Here is a 15,136-nt window from a genome sequence, read left to right as displayed (position 1 = left end):
GTTTGTTTTTGTTTGTTTGTTTTTAAAAAACACCTATGGAGAGGTGAAAAACAGCTTCCAGTAAATCGACATTTCCATGGCCTACTTACTGTCTGTTTAGTAGCTGCTGAAATCCAACACACAGCATGTCCTGTATCCATGACAGCAAAGAGTATTTATTACACCTGCTGCTTCTTGCTTCTCGTCAGCACGGGTGGACTTTAGACCTCGACCATACTAAGTCAGACGCGGAAGGCAAAGAGACTAGCAAGCTGGCAGGCAAAAGGAGTGGCACACCCCACTGAAAAGGGCAATTAATTAATACCCAACAATGGTGAATGAAGGGGGACGGAATCTAGCTTGTCTATGTGTGTTGGATATGACTGGGAGGGTGATGTTTCTTGCTTTGCAGATTACAGTTTAATTTATCAAACTTTCCCTTTTGTTCCTTTTGTGTGTTGCAGGCAAAATTCCTGTCCCAAGATCAAATCAATGGTATGTACCTTTTTACAAAAACACAATTTGCAACTAATTAAATGTTCTTACCTTCTTGTGTGTGTCCTGCTCTTCCTTGAAAAGAACACCAAAGCAGATTTTGAGGAATTTCTTCTGACAAGTTTCTCGTCGAAGCACCGAGGAAGGTCATTCTTACTTAAGTATTTAAAATATCGGGAAGCAAGTGCCCACATTTTCACTAGGTATGATGGCACCATGGATGCCACCATTTAATGCAGGGTTTCCCAAACTTGGGTATCCAGCTGTTTTTGGAATAGTTTCCATAATCCCTGACCACTGGTCCTGCTAGCTAAGGATATGTGAATTGCAGTCCAAAAACAGCTGGAGACCCAAGTTTGGGAAACCCTAGTTTAATTTATTTTGCAGTTCTTTATAGATGGCTTGTCTGTAGATGCTTCTGAAGGCAGCTCTGTATAGGGAAGTTTTTTTAATGTCTGGTGTTTTACTGTGGTTTTATAATTTGTTGGAAGCCACCCGGAGTGGCTGGGGCAACTCAGTCAGATGGGCGACATATAATTACTACTACTACCTTAGAAACAGATAATAAAAGAAATAACGTCAGCTACCAAGAACTGCTACCTGTTCTCAGCCACAAAATCCTTGTTGATGTGAAAAGTTAAGCACAGCTTCACAGTGGTTCCTCTGTTTTTCAAAGGAAGAGTTTCTGTTTTACCTAGAAATGGGTTAGCATTATATTATTGTTTTCCTGCTGTTTTGTCCAGTTGTTTTCCAAGTGTTGCTCATGCAGTGCTTATAGTAATCTGGAAAAAAAAATTAAAATGAAATGATAGAGAGGGATTTGCACTGGGTTTCTTCCTCTCCTCCTTTTTCCTGACTAGAGTTCAAAGAATGTTTTTCTCTCTACGATAAGAAGCATAAAGGCAAGATCAATGCCAGTGATCTCATCACTGTTATGCGCTGTCTGGGGAGCAGCCCCACCCCCGGAGAAGTGGCCAGGCACCTTCAGCTGCAGAAAGTTGGTAAGTAAAGGGTAGGCATAGTCAATGCTTTAATAAACACTCTCTAGCAAAGGCAGCCTGTACAAATTACTTAGATCCCACCCCAAAATTCTTGGTCAGGTGCTTCTTTCCAAAGGTTAGTGTGTTTTAATGCTTAAAGCAAGGTTAACTAAGGTGATTCTCTCCTGCTGTTTTGGAGTCAAATAATCATAGAATGTTAAAGTTGGAAGGGAGCTAAAGAGTCAATAATCCCTGACAGATGGCCATCCAAACTCTTTAAAAAAAAAACTTCCAGTAGAGTCCACAACCTTCTGAGGGAGTCCATTCTACTGTCCAACCACTCTTACTGTCAGACAGTTCTTCATGTTTGGGCAGAATCTCCTTTCTTGTCATTCAAATTCCTACCCTCTGGAGCAGCAGAAAATAAGCTTGCTCCCTCTTCCATGTGACAGCCCTTCAGATTATTGGAAGATGGCTATCATGTCTCCTCTCAGTCCCCCCTTTATTAGGCTAAACATCCCCAACTCTCTCCACGGTTCCTCACAAGGCTTGGTTTTCCCACCACTGTCTGTTCAAACCCTATTAGCATATATGTGAAATTAGAAAAAAGTTTCCAATGTGCATCACTTTACACTTGTTTACTTTGAATTGCATTCAACATTTTAATCCCCATTCAGTCAGTTTGGAGAGGTCCTTTTGGAGCTTCTTGCAACTCCTTTTTTCTCCTTACATCTGTGAACCACTTGGTGTCATTAGCAAACTTGCCCAGTTCACTGACCATCCCTAAGTCTAGGTAGTTTATGAACAAATTGAAAATCTCAGGTCTCAATGCTGATGAGCCATGATAAGACTGCTTAATCCCCTCCATGGGGCCTATTAGGCACGAGAAACCACCAATTCAAGCAGAATACCCAATTTGTCTTCTGGTTTCCAGACAGGACTGGAGAAATGGATTTTTCAACTTTCCTGACCATCATGTACAGGCAAATGCAGCAAGAAGATCCCAAGAACGAAATCCTCTTGGCCCTGTTGATGGCAGACAGAAAGAAGACGGGATTCATTTCAGTGGCAGAGCTGAGGGCCAAGTTGATGAATCTAGGAGAGAAACTGTCTAAGGAGGAAGGTAAAAAGTTATTACTGGCGAGATTCTCTCTTGGCTGGCATGCATTTGTGACATGTCCCCTCAATCTTAATTTTGCCTGCAGTGAACAGGTTTTTTTAAAACAATATTGTATTGATCAGGAGTAATAGATAAAGGGTGTGCTTACTATGTGAAGCAGAAACTCTCCAACAATTTCCAGGTTATCTACCATCAACCAGATGTTTTGTTGGACTACAACTTACATCAGCCCCTGACAGGAGTTGCAGTCCAAAATATCTGGAGGACACCAGGTTGTGGAAGGCTGCTTCACAGAGTCTGACTTGAGAGTCAGTGTGGTATAGTGGTTAAAGTGTCAGACTAGAACCTCGAAGACCAGAGTTCAAATCCCCAGTCAGCCATGAAGCTCACTGGGTGACCCTGGGCCAGTCACTGCCTCTCAACCTAAACCAACTAAACTTGAGCTGCTTGGAGGGAAAATATGGGAAATAAATGCAATACATAATAGCAACAATAACTGGTTATATTAAAAAGCATTTCCTTTCTACTGACATAGCCTTTTCTGAAACATCTTCAGTCCCCAGTTTGGTTAATTAATAAACTAATCCCATATTGATTGCTCTCTCAGACCCCTTTGTTTCCCATTTTCAAAATGGTACTTCTCTTAAGTTACCTAAATTAGCTGTGGCACCGGCTCCCCCACTTTTCTTGAGAAAACTGGGTTGACAGCACCAATGTAAATATATGGAGCACCAGAGAGACAGGCAGGCGAGTAGAATAGACACAGGCTGTCAATTTATGAGACCAACAGGATTGGGAAGGAAAGCTGTTGGGCTTGTGCTTTTGCACAATGTAACCCACCTATTCCTTGAAATGGGAACACTCTTTGGACCCACTGTAACATTTGGACTCACTGTAACAGGTGAAAAATAAAAAAGGTAGACAATAATCTAGATATAATGTACAACTAAACTGACGTGCCACAATTACTGTGTGATTGTTTACAGTGGACAACCTCCTGAAGGAAGCCAAAGTGGGCCACAATGGAATAGTCAGGTATGAAGACCTGGTCCAATCCATCACTCTCCCTGTTGCCGACTACTGAATCATTAAGAAAGGAAACAGAAGGGCAACCGTCGTCCTTGTGGCTTGCAGTGCTCCTTCAGGTGCTTGATGGAACAACTGGGATCTCCCCCACTTACTTTCCTTAAATGCTTTGTCTTTTGGAACCCTCAAAAATATATAGTAGAGATCCTATTTTTCCCAGGCCCAAATTGTTGGTTCAAACAAACCAGTGGAACTGGGCTTGTATAAAATGGACCACCTATTTCACTTCAATTTCAGTGTATAAAAAATAGTGTGCCTAGGAATTTGGGTTATTTTTCAGTCCTGTGTTGGTGGGCAAATAATTTTAAGGTAGCGTACAGGAAGAACTTGCAGGTTATGTACTATGATTATTCAGCAGGGCTGTGTCTCCTGACCTTGGCAGGAGATGTGTGGTTAATTTCCCTGTATTGAGAAAGCCCATTCAAATCTTGTTTCAAAACAAGGTGGACTTTAAAAACCAAACAGTACAGCAGGTGCTGAGCAGCCACCACCCACGCAACCAGCGGCTACCAATCTGTCTCTGTGGGGCACGATCTACCAAGCCAATAGACAGCCCCCAAGTAGAGTCCAGTTGTGTCACATTTGCGCTGGTTACCTATAGCAGTGTTTTTCAACCACTGTTCCGCGGCACACTAGTGTGCCGCGAGATGTTGCCTGGTGTGCCATGGGAAAAATTGAAAAATTCAAGAGAATTACTTTATATATAGTCAATATAGGCACAGAGTTAAATTTTTTAACATTTTCTAATGGTGGTGTGCCTCGTGATTTTTTTCATGAAACAAGTGTGCCTTTGCCCAAAAAAGGTTGAAAAACACTGACCTATAGGACTTCTCAACAGACATGCACCCCTCCCTAATAGCTTTCCTGCAGATGTAAATTTACAGTGTGCAAATTCGGCAACATTTATTCCAGAAGAGACAACGTAATAATGCTTTTTATTACATCTAAAGATGTTTTACATAAACAGGTAACATTCAGTAGGGTAAACCATTTTTTTCCAATGCATGTAATAAATATTTTCACTTGATACTTTTATACAAACTGACATTGGTCTACTATACATTTTTTTTAAAAGCCACTTTTAAAACTTGTTTGGCATGCTGTATGGAAAACTAAGAAAGTTAAGGCAATGAATCACAGATCTGAGTTTATGGAATTAATAACTTTTTTAAAGTTTCTGCTTATTTACATATTGTTTTCCCTTTTGTTAATTGAAGCGACAAGCAGCAGCACAAGCTGGGGGCCTCTGGCAGGTTCTCTCTCAATAAAAATCTAAGCTCTCATTGAAAGGAAAATAATAAAAACAAAGCAAGACATAATGTATTGCGAAAAAGAAAACACCCTGAAATGTTTAATGCAATGAAAAAGGTTAACCACATTAAAAAAAAACAACAAGGACTAACTATAAGTTCAGTGGAAGGTTTCCAAAAGTGCCTTTTTCCAGGGGACTATGGTATATGTTTGATAGGGATAAGAAAATCTGGGAATGCAGTTATGAAAATAATGCAAGACTTTGCAACAAACTGCTAGTTAAGTCTTAGCAAGGTTTAATTTGGTTTTGCTTTTAGGTAAAAACAACAACAAACTCTGCATCGAGTAATGCCCACAGAAGTGATTCAGAATCACTCTACCCTTGCTATTATACAAGGATCTTGCATCTGTGTGTACTTGTGTAGACACACACACACACACACACACACTCACTCACTCACTCACTCACACCCCCCCAAAAATTTTTTGTACAAAGTGAGACAAACATCCAAGCAGCACACATCCCTCTACTTCTCTTTTGGACAAACAAGGACAAAAAAAGTGAGCCAACAAGTTATGAAATGCAAGAAGTACGCTTTCCATATTCAAATTTAATAGGATTTGTGTGTTAACTAAAATACACCCCTTAACTCCATGTTACTTAAAAAAAATCTCTGCAATTCTTAAAAATTAGTATTTTAAAGAAACTGACAGACTTCAGGTAATGCCAAAATGGAACCTTTTCCCAATTAACTATTATTGTTGGCTAAAAAAAAAAAAACAAAGAACTTAAACACACACTCTGGCCAGGAAATACCTTTTCAAAAGAGGTTCCCAGAATTAAATACATCAAAAATCCCCTCCCCGGCCAAAACCCAAGTTAAGGGAGGCCAAGAAACTCTATTCAGTTTGAATTGAGAAGATTCATTGTTTTTACTTAGTATGAAGGACAGGAGGAGCAGGAAAAGACAAATAAACAACAGTTTGCTACCTTAAATTTTCAAGCACTCTCCACATTAAACATTAACTGACTGACCTTTGTTTTTTATGTGCCTTGTCTCATTTGTAATGCTTTTAAATTTTTCATTCCCAAACTGCAAGTGGAATGCCCACCCATTACTGCCCACCATGGTGAGAAGTGGCATTTACCTTATCAGAGAGAGAAAAACATGAAAACCCATGGGCTCAATGTAGCAGGTACCTTTTAATTTCACAATTAATTGGATTTTAAAAAACTGAACCAGTCCTAGAAGATTTCTAGTCTTACACAGTTCTAGATCTTTATCGAGCACCCACAGGCTAAGAAAGAGGAAGGGCAAAATCCTCCCCCATCCCAAAACACCTTTCAGGCAAGTCACACTGAAGATAACTGCACTCTCAGGCAGTACCCGTTTACTGTAAAGCACAATATTATTTCCAGCATTTTAACACACCAAACAGCACTGAAAGCAGAATACGGCGTTCCTTGAAGCCTGACGAATTGTTGGAAAGTTTCCTAAAATTCTGACTTGATTTGTTTTGTCAGTTGTAGAAAAATCTCGACAAACATGCAGATAAAAACCATTTGAGTTGCAGTAGATACATTTGGTGAGTAGGGGGGAGCCTTGTGTAGATGCTGTAGCCAAGTGCACACTTACATATGCTTTCATTGCATGACAATAAATGGGTCATAAATACAGTACATTCGATTGCAGCCCATCATCTGCATGCACTTGACTGTACCACATATTCTAGGTAACAATATAGGAAGATGCCTCATACTGAGTCAGACTATTGGTCCATATAGCTCAATATTGTCAACACTGACTGGTAGCAGCTCTCCAGGATCCCAGGCAAGGGACCCTCCCAGCTCTACATGTAGTTGGCGGAGACTGAAGCTGGAGCCATTTGCATTCAAAGCCAGCTACAAGACCCACATCTTACTATGTATTTAGCAAGTGGTACCAGACTCAAATTTAAGTGCCTGATAAAAAGCATTCACCTTAAACTAAGAAGCACAGCATAAGCTACAGGGTTTCATCAGAACACTTGTCAATTTTGACTCCTGCAACTACACTGTGACCAGACTTTCCAAAGTTAGCAAATCTCTGATTGTTTCAGTGTTTGGAATGAACTTTCCAATTGCAACAAAATGGGACCACATTTTATATTAAGTTAAGCCAGTTTCATTATAGTTTTTTAAAAAAAGAAATCAGTTTCTGATGCCTCCAAGCTAGATTGAACTTAGAAAGGATTCCTCTTTTGTGTTGCTTTTATTTAGATTTTACTGACATTTAATAAATTATAAACTAGTCAAAGGAAACATTTCAGCCAGACAGTAATGGAATTCACATGCATGAAACAGACACACTGAGACACACACACACAGAGAGAGAGAGATCTATAAATACATATATACACACACATATACATATGAACAAACATTTTAAAAATTCAAGTCAGCTATTAAAATGGCGAAGGGGACATTTGAAAACCCATTTAGAACATAATATATGGTCTCTCAATTAGTTGAAAAGAAATGATTGTTTCCTATTGAAAAGTGGTGGCTTGATATCAATGCAAAGTTTATCTTAAAAACAATTTTGAAAGCAAAGCTGGGGGGACAAGATACTAACTTCTGCAGCTATGGTTTAAAGAAATCGCTAACATGGTCTTTGATAAAGTATAGCAAAAACAAAAAACAAAAAAAACACCACAACCAACCCTGCTACCTCCCTCCTTCCTATCCATTCCTGATTTGTTGTAAACCTAGATTTTTAAAAGCTAGCTATAAAGTATTTTCACAGCAGAGAACAGATCTGCACTCCAAAGAGCGCTCTGGGATACACCAACATGGCTGCTTGGCCCTGCCCTTCTTTCTCCCATGTACTATGAACAGCTTCCCTTTCTCTCTATTTACATGTTATGTCATTTAGTCAGAAAGGAAGAGTTTAAATAATCACCAAGTTGGAAAAGACTCTTTCTTAACTAGTCATACAGGTTTCAAGGTAGTGGGGGGGGGGAAGACCCACAAACACTAAAGGGGAATTAAATATAGTTTCACATGCTCAGTCAGAGGGAGCTAAAATCATTCAATAATTATTTTGAAGTCAAAAGGCAGGTAGGGGGATTGATCACCCTCAAGATTTTAACAAATTTTGGTAAATTTGAAGGAAAGGGGGAAGGACTTTGAACTTTAAAAAAAAACCCAGTTGTATGGGGTTTGGCCACTAATATAGCCCAATCTGATGCAGATTTGTTCTGAAGCAGAAGTGCATAGGGTTGGAGCCTATAGTTCAAATATGCTTGCAGAAAGGACTCTGGCATGCTATTTGTCATTATCCACTGCAAAATACATCTTTTTTCAAATTATATAATCTCATTTAATTCCTGATAGCACAGTATGATGAAGGAAGCTTCACAAAATAGATTTTAAAAGTCCCGGGGAAGGAAGTTTGAGTGTTAGGCCTATGTTGAATGACCTCAAGAAAGCAAGTCTTTAACACGTAACATTTAACATACAAGAAAGGATCACCGATGCCTTTATGGCAGCAGGATTTTAAGAAGCCATTTTGCCTCATGCAAAAGTGGAGAGACCTTCCAATGGTAATGCTTCAACATGCAGGAGTGTGGGTATTTTCTTCCCCATGAAGAGAACTGATGAACACACAAACAGAACAATATGGTGTCTGATGAAGGAACAAGCAAGGTTCCGAACAGATGTTCAGAACCAGAAGGAAGAGCTGAAAGAACATTCCAAGAAGCCACACAACCAGATTAGCAGGCAGAGAATGCTGTGGAATTGACATAAATTACAAAGAAAGAGAGAGGGCCTGATCCACTAGCACAAGACTCATTCGTTTCAATGGTGCTTCTGCAGGAAAATATTCCCAGAGGATTGTGCCCTAAGGAGGAAAACCATTCCCTCCAGTTATTGTGGGTGTCATCTGTCTTCCCTGGAACTAGAAGCCTCCCAGAACTTTTCAAAGCTTCAATCACTCCATTACTTTTCCATTAATATCACTGTGAAGAAACAAAGTGATGTAGTTAAAAATCAAAGCCTTAAAACAAACGAACACTCGAGGCAGAAAGGGTGGTGTAAAATCTTCCGTATCCAAAAATCTAGGTTGGGAGCTTTTGTAATTTTTTTACCAGTCAAACCATATTTTGTTTATATACAAAAGTACAACTGAAAATATAGTTTTGTTCTCTGTACATATCTTAATATTTTTTCCCTACAAAAAGGAAAAGCTCGTCTGTATTTCTAAACAAAATAAGATAAAACAAAACCCCAGATCTCTCCTCTAGCTAGTCCAGTGAAAACTCAACAAGATTCAGTCCAAGGAAATGATATCCGGCATGACGCCAAAGAGAGAGGCTGGGTCTGTGTTACTTCTGTTGGCCACAGGGTGGCCATGGGTCTCTCGCAGGCTGTTGGAGGACACGAGGCTGCTGTTACTGCCGCTGTTGCTGCCGTTAGTGGCTGGAAGGGTGGCACTCCCTCCTGCGTTCAACTGATCCAGGAACATCTGAGACGAAGCATAGGGGAAAAACCGGGAGTGCAAAAGTTCTGGGTCATCTGAAGCAGACACGGCGGCGGCTGCGGCGGCCAGAAGTGAAGTGCTATAATGCTGGAGAAGTGAAGGAGGACAAAGGGCAGCTGTGAGGCACTGGAGAGCAGGTTTTAAACAACAGTACTCATGCATATTTTTGCTACTACTCCACTGTTTTTATTTCACACCCTTCACCATAAGGGCGGGTTGCAACAATATGCTCACACAATGATAAAGACGAGTAAAACCCATTCCAAGCAAAACCAGCACAGTATAGATAAAACAAAAGAGGTGGGTCCACAAGGGTTAAAAGGCCAGGGGACTACAGGCCAATGAAGAGGGGATTCCAAGTACTTATGGGCAGCTCAGTTTCTTTGCAGAACTGCCAGTTACAGGTGCCATGTAATAATACCTGCTCCACATTTGTATGAAACCTGTATTTTAATATAGCAGCACCTACACTTTGGAACTCGCTGCCGACTGACATCAGGCTGATGCCCTCACTGTATTCTTTTTGGCACCCACTAAAAACATGCTTGTTTTGGCAAGTCTACCCAGACATGTAGAATGTTGGCACATGTTTTAAACTGGTTTCAGATTATTGCTGATTTTATTTTATTTTTGAACATTTTAAACTGCTTTTACTGATTTTACTATTGTAAACCGCTTTGATACAATTTATACACTCAAGCTGTGTGTAATTTTTTTTTGAAATAATAATAAATAAAAGGGTCATCAAAACTCCTGCATGCAGATCACAGACATGCTGGATTTGTTGGGTGTAGTAATTGGACACAGAACCGAGTGCCCCAAGAATACTGGTTTTCTGCAGTCACGCTCTAGGAAAAAGGTCAGGCTCAAGGTTTCACTGAGAGGATTATTGAAACCAGAGGAGGCAGTATAATGGGGAGGAATTGAGACCTTGACTGTGGGGAGAAGCCCCACTTCCTATTTACTGAACTTCACTGGCAAAATACACACAGAGTCCTTTAGCATTTCCTCAAAGAAGAAAAAGATCTGAATGCTTTTTAAAAAACAAGTTAAATGTTTTTAGTTTTAAGCAATACTTTTGCAGTGCAATCCAAGCTGTGTAGTCTTGCTCCCCTCAGTGATGGAAATCAATGTTAGAATAATGTATTCTGGCAAAGATATTCTAGCACATCAAAAATAATTTATAATACTGCCTGGTGGTTTCAGCCACTTGACATTTTCAATTTGGGATACTGTATTAAGAAGAAACTCTCCTTATATTGGATCAAAACTACTCCCCTTTGTGACTGTTCTAGAATCATTTCCTGCCTCCCATTAGCAGCTTACCTGATTGTCTCCTGGTAAGAAAGAGAAGAAGTCCAGTCCTATGAAAAAGGCAAAAGGCAACGGGTTTATTTTCTCAAAACACCCCCCCAAAACCAAACAGCTTTAAGCAGAATATAGCACAGATCCTCATCACTCTTGTTTACCCTTCAGCCTTCCTCAAACAGTGCTTCTCTTAAACTAACATACACAAAATTATGTCAGGAAAAAGAAAAATATGTTGGGTTTGTTTTTTTTGCTATAAACCTTTGGTGACAGGCCTTGTGAAGCCATGAAAAGGGGCCAAACCTTGTAGGGCCCATGCTCTGCATACCTTAGATTGTGGGCTCAACCCCCAACACCATCAGTTTAAAAGGATGGTAGTAACAAGGTTGTAAAAGACTCCATCACTCAAGGCAAATACCTCTCACTCAGTAATGTGGTGGCTGCTTCTCTACTACTAATTACAGTAATTAATTCAATTTATATTCCACCCAAAGAAGCCCAGGGCAGCAAACATATCAATAATATAAAATATGCTAAAAAGCCTTCTGAAAACAATTGAAACATTCTTAAACAGTTAAAATATCCAAACAGTAATATCAGGTATTACTATTATCTATGATGTTTGTACCGTCAGAAACCTACCTTGGAGGTCATAGGGCATGGGTGTCATATGGAACGGGTGCCTGTAGTCTTGTATAAGTGACGTGTTGATGTAGCTTGTGTCAACAGCCGGAAGGCTCGGGGTTCTTGAAACAGGAGAGACTTGATGCGGCATACTTGAAATGCTAAGAAGCAGAAGCAGAAGCCTGAGTTTAGAAGATGGGGCCTGCAGACTCCTCCTGCAGTATCCCAAACTGACAGAACCTGGTGTTCAGAGCTGGGCATTTGTGGTCTTTCCTAAAAGACAGCTCCTTTCACTTCATGCTTTTTGACAAATGTTTGACGCAGCTAGATTTTTCATATATACTACTGCCACAAATAATCCTGAGGTTCTCTTGCAGGGTCCTTTTCACCCCCCCCCTTTTGCTTTTGCACCTCTTGATTGCCATCCTGATTCCAATTCAGAACGTAATAACATAAGAAGGACCTGTTGGATCAGGCCAATGGCCCACCTTGTCTAGCATCCTGTTGATATGTGTAACCCTCATGAACAATTTCTGCAGCACAGGCCTCTGCCTAACATTAACCACAGGGAGGGGAGAACATTAAGAGCTCCTTCACGTGCTTCTGTTTCCAGAACTGGGGCTGGTGAAGGATTTGGTCACCTGGGGGCAATTTTTATTCACCAGAAAGGTACAGGTAAGCAAGCAATGGCAAGCTCTTATGCACAGCTCAGAAATGAAATACTTGAAGATATCTGGAGCACCTCTGAAGGCTTGGGGTTCAAATCTCAATTGACTTTTATACTCCCAGCCTCCTTTAAGTATTCCAACAAATGGAAATGGATGTTGTAATTTCAGCAAGGTAGGGGTAGAGGCAGGGAGTGAACTAGTTCAGACTTCCTGTTCATGGAAACTCAAGACAAAAAGTCACACATAACAGAAACCACCCCCTCCCTCATGCAACTTAGCTGTAAAAGACTGTACAGTTTGTTCATCATTAAAGGCAATTTTTTGAAGTAAGGTATTTCCACACTTCCCAAAACAAAATATATTGTTATATTAACTACACTCACGCCAAAACCATACTGTATTTTGATTAGCTAATCACCTTGGTGACATTGTCAGAGGTGTCATCTAGCTTCCACAATTGCCCCAATAGTTGTTATAGGTCCAGAAACTGTATTGCCTCAGGGAAATTCTCTATTATTATTTGTTGTAAAAATGCTTTGATACAGTCTTTTTGCCAGAACCATAACAACTTTCTTATGGGAAAAAGAAGCAACAGAAGGGCCACATTTGCCATTAAAATGCTACTGACTGCATTCCATTTTAGTCATAATCAGAACACGCCTATTGAAATTAATGGAACTGACTGACCTAGGTCCATTAATTTCAGAGAGTCTTCTCAGAACATAACTTCAGCTGAATACAATCCAATGCTTTTAAGTTGAAATGTTTTGATGGCTTACAAGTTCCATGAAATGAAACAGTGAGCTCTGCCTACACAGCATCACCTCTTATTGCTCACCTCTTATTGTTAATGGGTGATGCAGGAGACAGGGAAGGGCAGCTCCTCTTGGCCGATGGCTCCTCCTCTTCTTCATCCGATGAGCTGTCAATGGTTAAGTCAATCACCTCAACTTTCTTATTTTTGCTTGATTGATGAGAGGACACTTGATGATCCACAGAAGAACTTAAGCAACCTAAAAAGAGACCAGTCCAGTGCTGAAGTCCCAACTGGTAATTGCAATGTGTGTGTGTGTGTGTGTGTGTTAAAATACAGTTAAACAGCCATACGATGCTGGGGGCTGAAAGGAGTTGTAATCCAAAACATCTGGAGGTCTCCAAATTGACCCAAGGCTGATGGAGATAATCAACCTGTTCCAGAACAGTGTACCTCAAGATGACTTGATAGCATTGCAAGGTCTGCACTTCGGAAGCAACACTTTAGCAAGTCAACTTCAGTAACTCACCTTCCACTCCATTAAAAGATGCAGTCACCTCTTGTGCCTCTTTTTTTGATCTCATAGGAGCCCAAGTTCCATCTTCCTTAAACTGAATTTCATCACAATCTGTGCAGTATTTCAAGATTTCCATAAACAACCTATTAAAAAAGAGCCTCCTTAGAAACTCACCCAGAAAGCATGGAGGAATTTACACATAAGGAACATTGACGCTTCTGAAATCCATCAGAGGTGGCAACAACACACACGCACAACCTCAGTGGTTTCAGACCTTTACAAAAAGGGCAAAAATATTTCCAGGCACATTACTTGCTTCACTATACCCAGCTTTTACTGGCTTCCAAAAAGTACTTACCCATCAATTATTAGGTGTTCGTAAGGAGCTTTGTTGTCACACACAGGGCAAACCCAAGTGGGTTTCTTCTCATTCATTTGAATATACAAAGTGGCATCAAAGCACTGCAGATGTGAACAAGTCAGGGACCTGCAGGGTATCGCCAGCCGCATTTTACCAAGCTATTAAAATAAAAAGCGAAAACATTCTTTTTATGCCTTGATTTACAAAAAGAACAAAGGACTCTGCTTGAGGTGTGTGACTTTTTGTACTGTTTGTTCTATCCTTTTCAACCCAGCCCATCAAGGGTTAACACAGACTCCAAATTGAACTGACTGAACATTCCATGAGGGGCGGGTGGCTGAATGTTTAAAGAGAATGGGCAGCCGTTTTGTCAGTTGAGAGGGTGATTGGGAGAGGGAGTGTGGGGTGGTTGAAATGTAGGTTTAGGTTAGGTAGTTGTAAGGTTATATATTATATGATTAACAAAGATATTACCACTGAAACTAAGCTTGTACGCAAAGAAACCTTAATGCAACCATTACGATCTTAAGCAAATAAATTTTCATCTTTAAGTGCCAGTCAGAAAGTCGTCTGTGTTATTTTCCAGCAAAGGTACAGAAAACTCATTTGTGTGGACACTCATTAAAAAGAAAAAAATTCCTTCAAGAGTGGAACTGTGAGGGTGTGTCTTTGAGGTGCACTGTGAGGGCGAAATAGGGAAACAGACCCAGGGTGTGACAAAGTTACCTCAGGGAAGAGGTGAGCTTTTACATGAGGGGATTTCTAGTGGCTGAACCCCTCATACTGTGAACACAAGGGATAGTATCATATTTTGCCTAGAGTTTAAAAGGGTACCTGGCCACGTTGGTGCTGGAAAGGGACTCTCTTTTATTTAAAAAGAGAAAGGTTTACTTAAAGGCTAAAGGGATAAGTGGGAGTTTAGTGTTACCTAAGAAAGCCCTGTTAGTTCTTTTAATAAGTGAGAGGACGAAGTGGTAAGACGAAAGGAAGGGTCCTTCGTAATATCACAAGATGCATTTTTAAATCATGTAACTCCAGGTAAGTCAAGCAAGAGATTCAGGTTACACATAAGGGTGGAAGGCACACTCTCCTTCCACTGTCTGCATGAGCAGTCCACCTCCCCAGTATGATCTTCCCAGCTGAGTCTCTTTGATCAACACCTCTGGTGTAAACATTGCCCTATATCTCAAGTCACAATTTGGTCCAAGTCCTATTTTAAAAACCATACACTACAGAACCATTTTCACAGCCTCAGAGTTCACATGTTTCATCTCTGGGATTGTGTGCTCTGATTGAGAAAAATACCTCTCACCTCACTCCAGATACAAAGCAACTTACAGAATTATCACTGTCACATTCAGCATGAAGAAGGACAGCCTCTGATACATCTGGGCTAAATTATCTGCCCCATTAAAATTTCAAGAACTGGCAATGATGCCCCACTATCAGGTAGCAGGAAGACGAGGTTGC

At 40.4% G+C, this 15,136-nt stretch overlaps 2 protein-coding genes across 3 annotated transcripts in view; one reads left to right on the top strand and one right to left on the bottom strand.

The window, feature by feature from the left end:
• Positions 1-209: 209 nt before the first annotated feature.
• On the top strand, positions 210-4,217 carry CALML4 (calmodulin like 4). The gene is made up of 5 exons (XM_033167962.1): positions 210-313; positions 444-474; positions 1,335-1,475; positions 2,389-2,577; positions 3,561-4,217. Exons 1-5 carry the CDS (start codon positions 311-313, stop codon positions 3,656-3,658), a joined length of 462 nt encoding a protein of 153 aa, XP_033023853.1. The 5' UTR covers positions 210-310; the 3' UTR covers positions 3,659-4,217.
• Positions 4,218-4,576: 359 nt separating this feature from the next.
• The window catches only part of PIAS1 (protein inhibitor of activated STAT 1), a 53,843-nt gene continuing 43,283 nt past the window's right edge, over positions 4,577-15,136 (bottom strand). Inside the window, exons 9-14 of one of the 2 annotated variants that reach the window (XM_033167961.1) lie at positions 13,664-13,824; positions 13,318-13,448; positions 12,873-13,047; positions 11,385-11,527; positions 10,761-10,798; positions 4,577-9,521 (exon numbers count right to left, since the gene is read on the bottom strand). In XM_033167961.1, the coding sequence (XP_033023852.1) occupies positions 9,225-9,521; positions 10,761-10,798; positions 11,385-11,527; positions 12,873-13,047; positions 13,318-13,448; positions 13,664-13,824 (945 nt within the window). In that variant the 3' untranslated portion in view covers positions 4,577-9,224. The remainder of the gene's footprint in view (positions 9,522-10,760; positions 10,799-11,384; positions 11,528-12,872; positions 13,048-13,317; positions 13,449-13,663; positions 13,825-15,136) is intronic. The other variant, XR_004427797.1, reaches the window with a different exon arrangement.

Source organism: Lacerta agilis, chromosome 13 (assembly GCF_009819535.1).
Source record: "Lacerta agilis isolate rLacAgi1 chromosome 13, rLacAgi1.pri, whole genome shotgun sequence".
In the NCBI taxonomy this organism is placed as follows: domain Eukaryota; kingdom Metazoa; phylum Chordata; class Lepidosauria; order Squamata; family Lacertidae; genus Lacerta; species Lacerta agilis.
The sequence above is the reverse complement of the archived record's forward strand: the minus strand, read 5'-3'. Positions and strand labels throughout refer to the sequence as shown.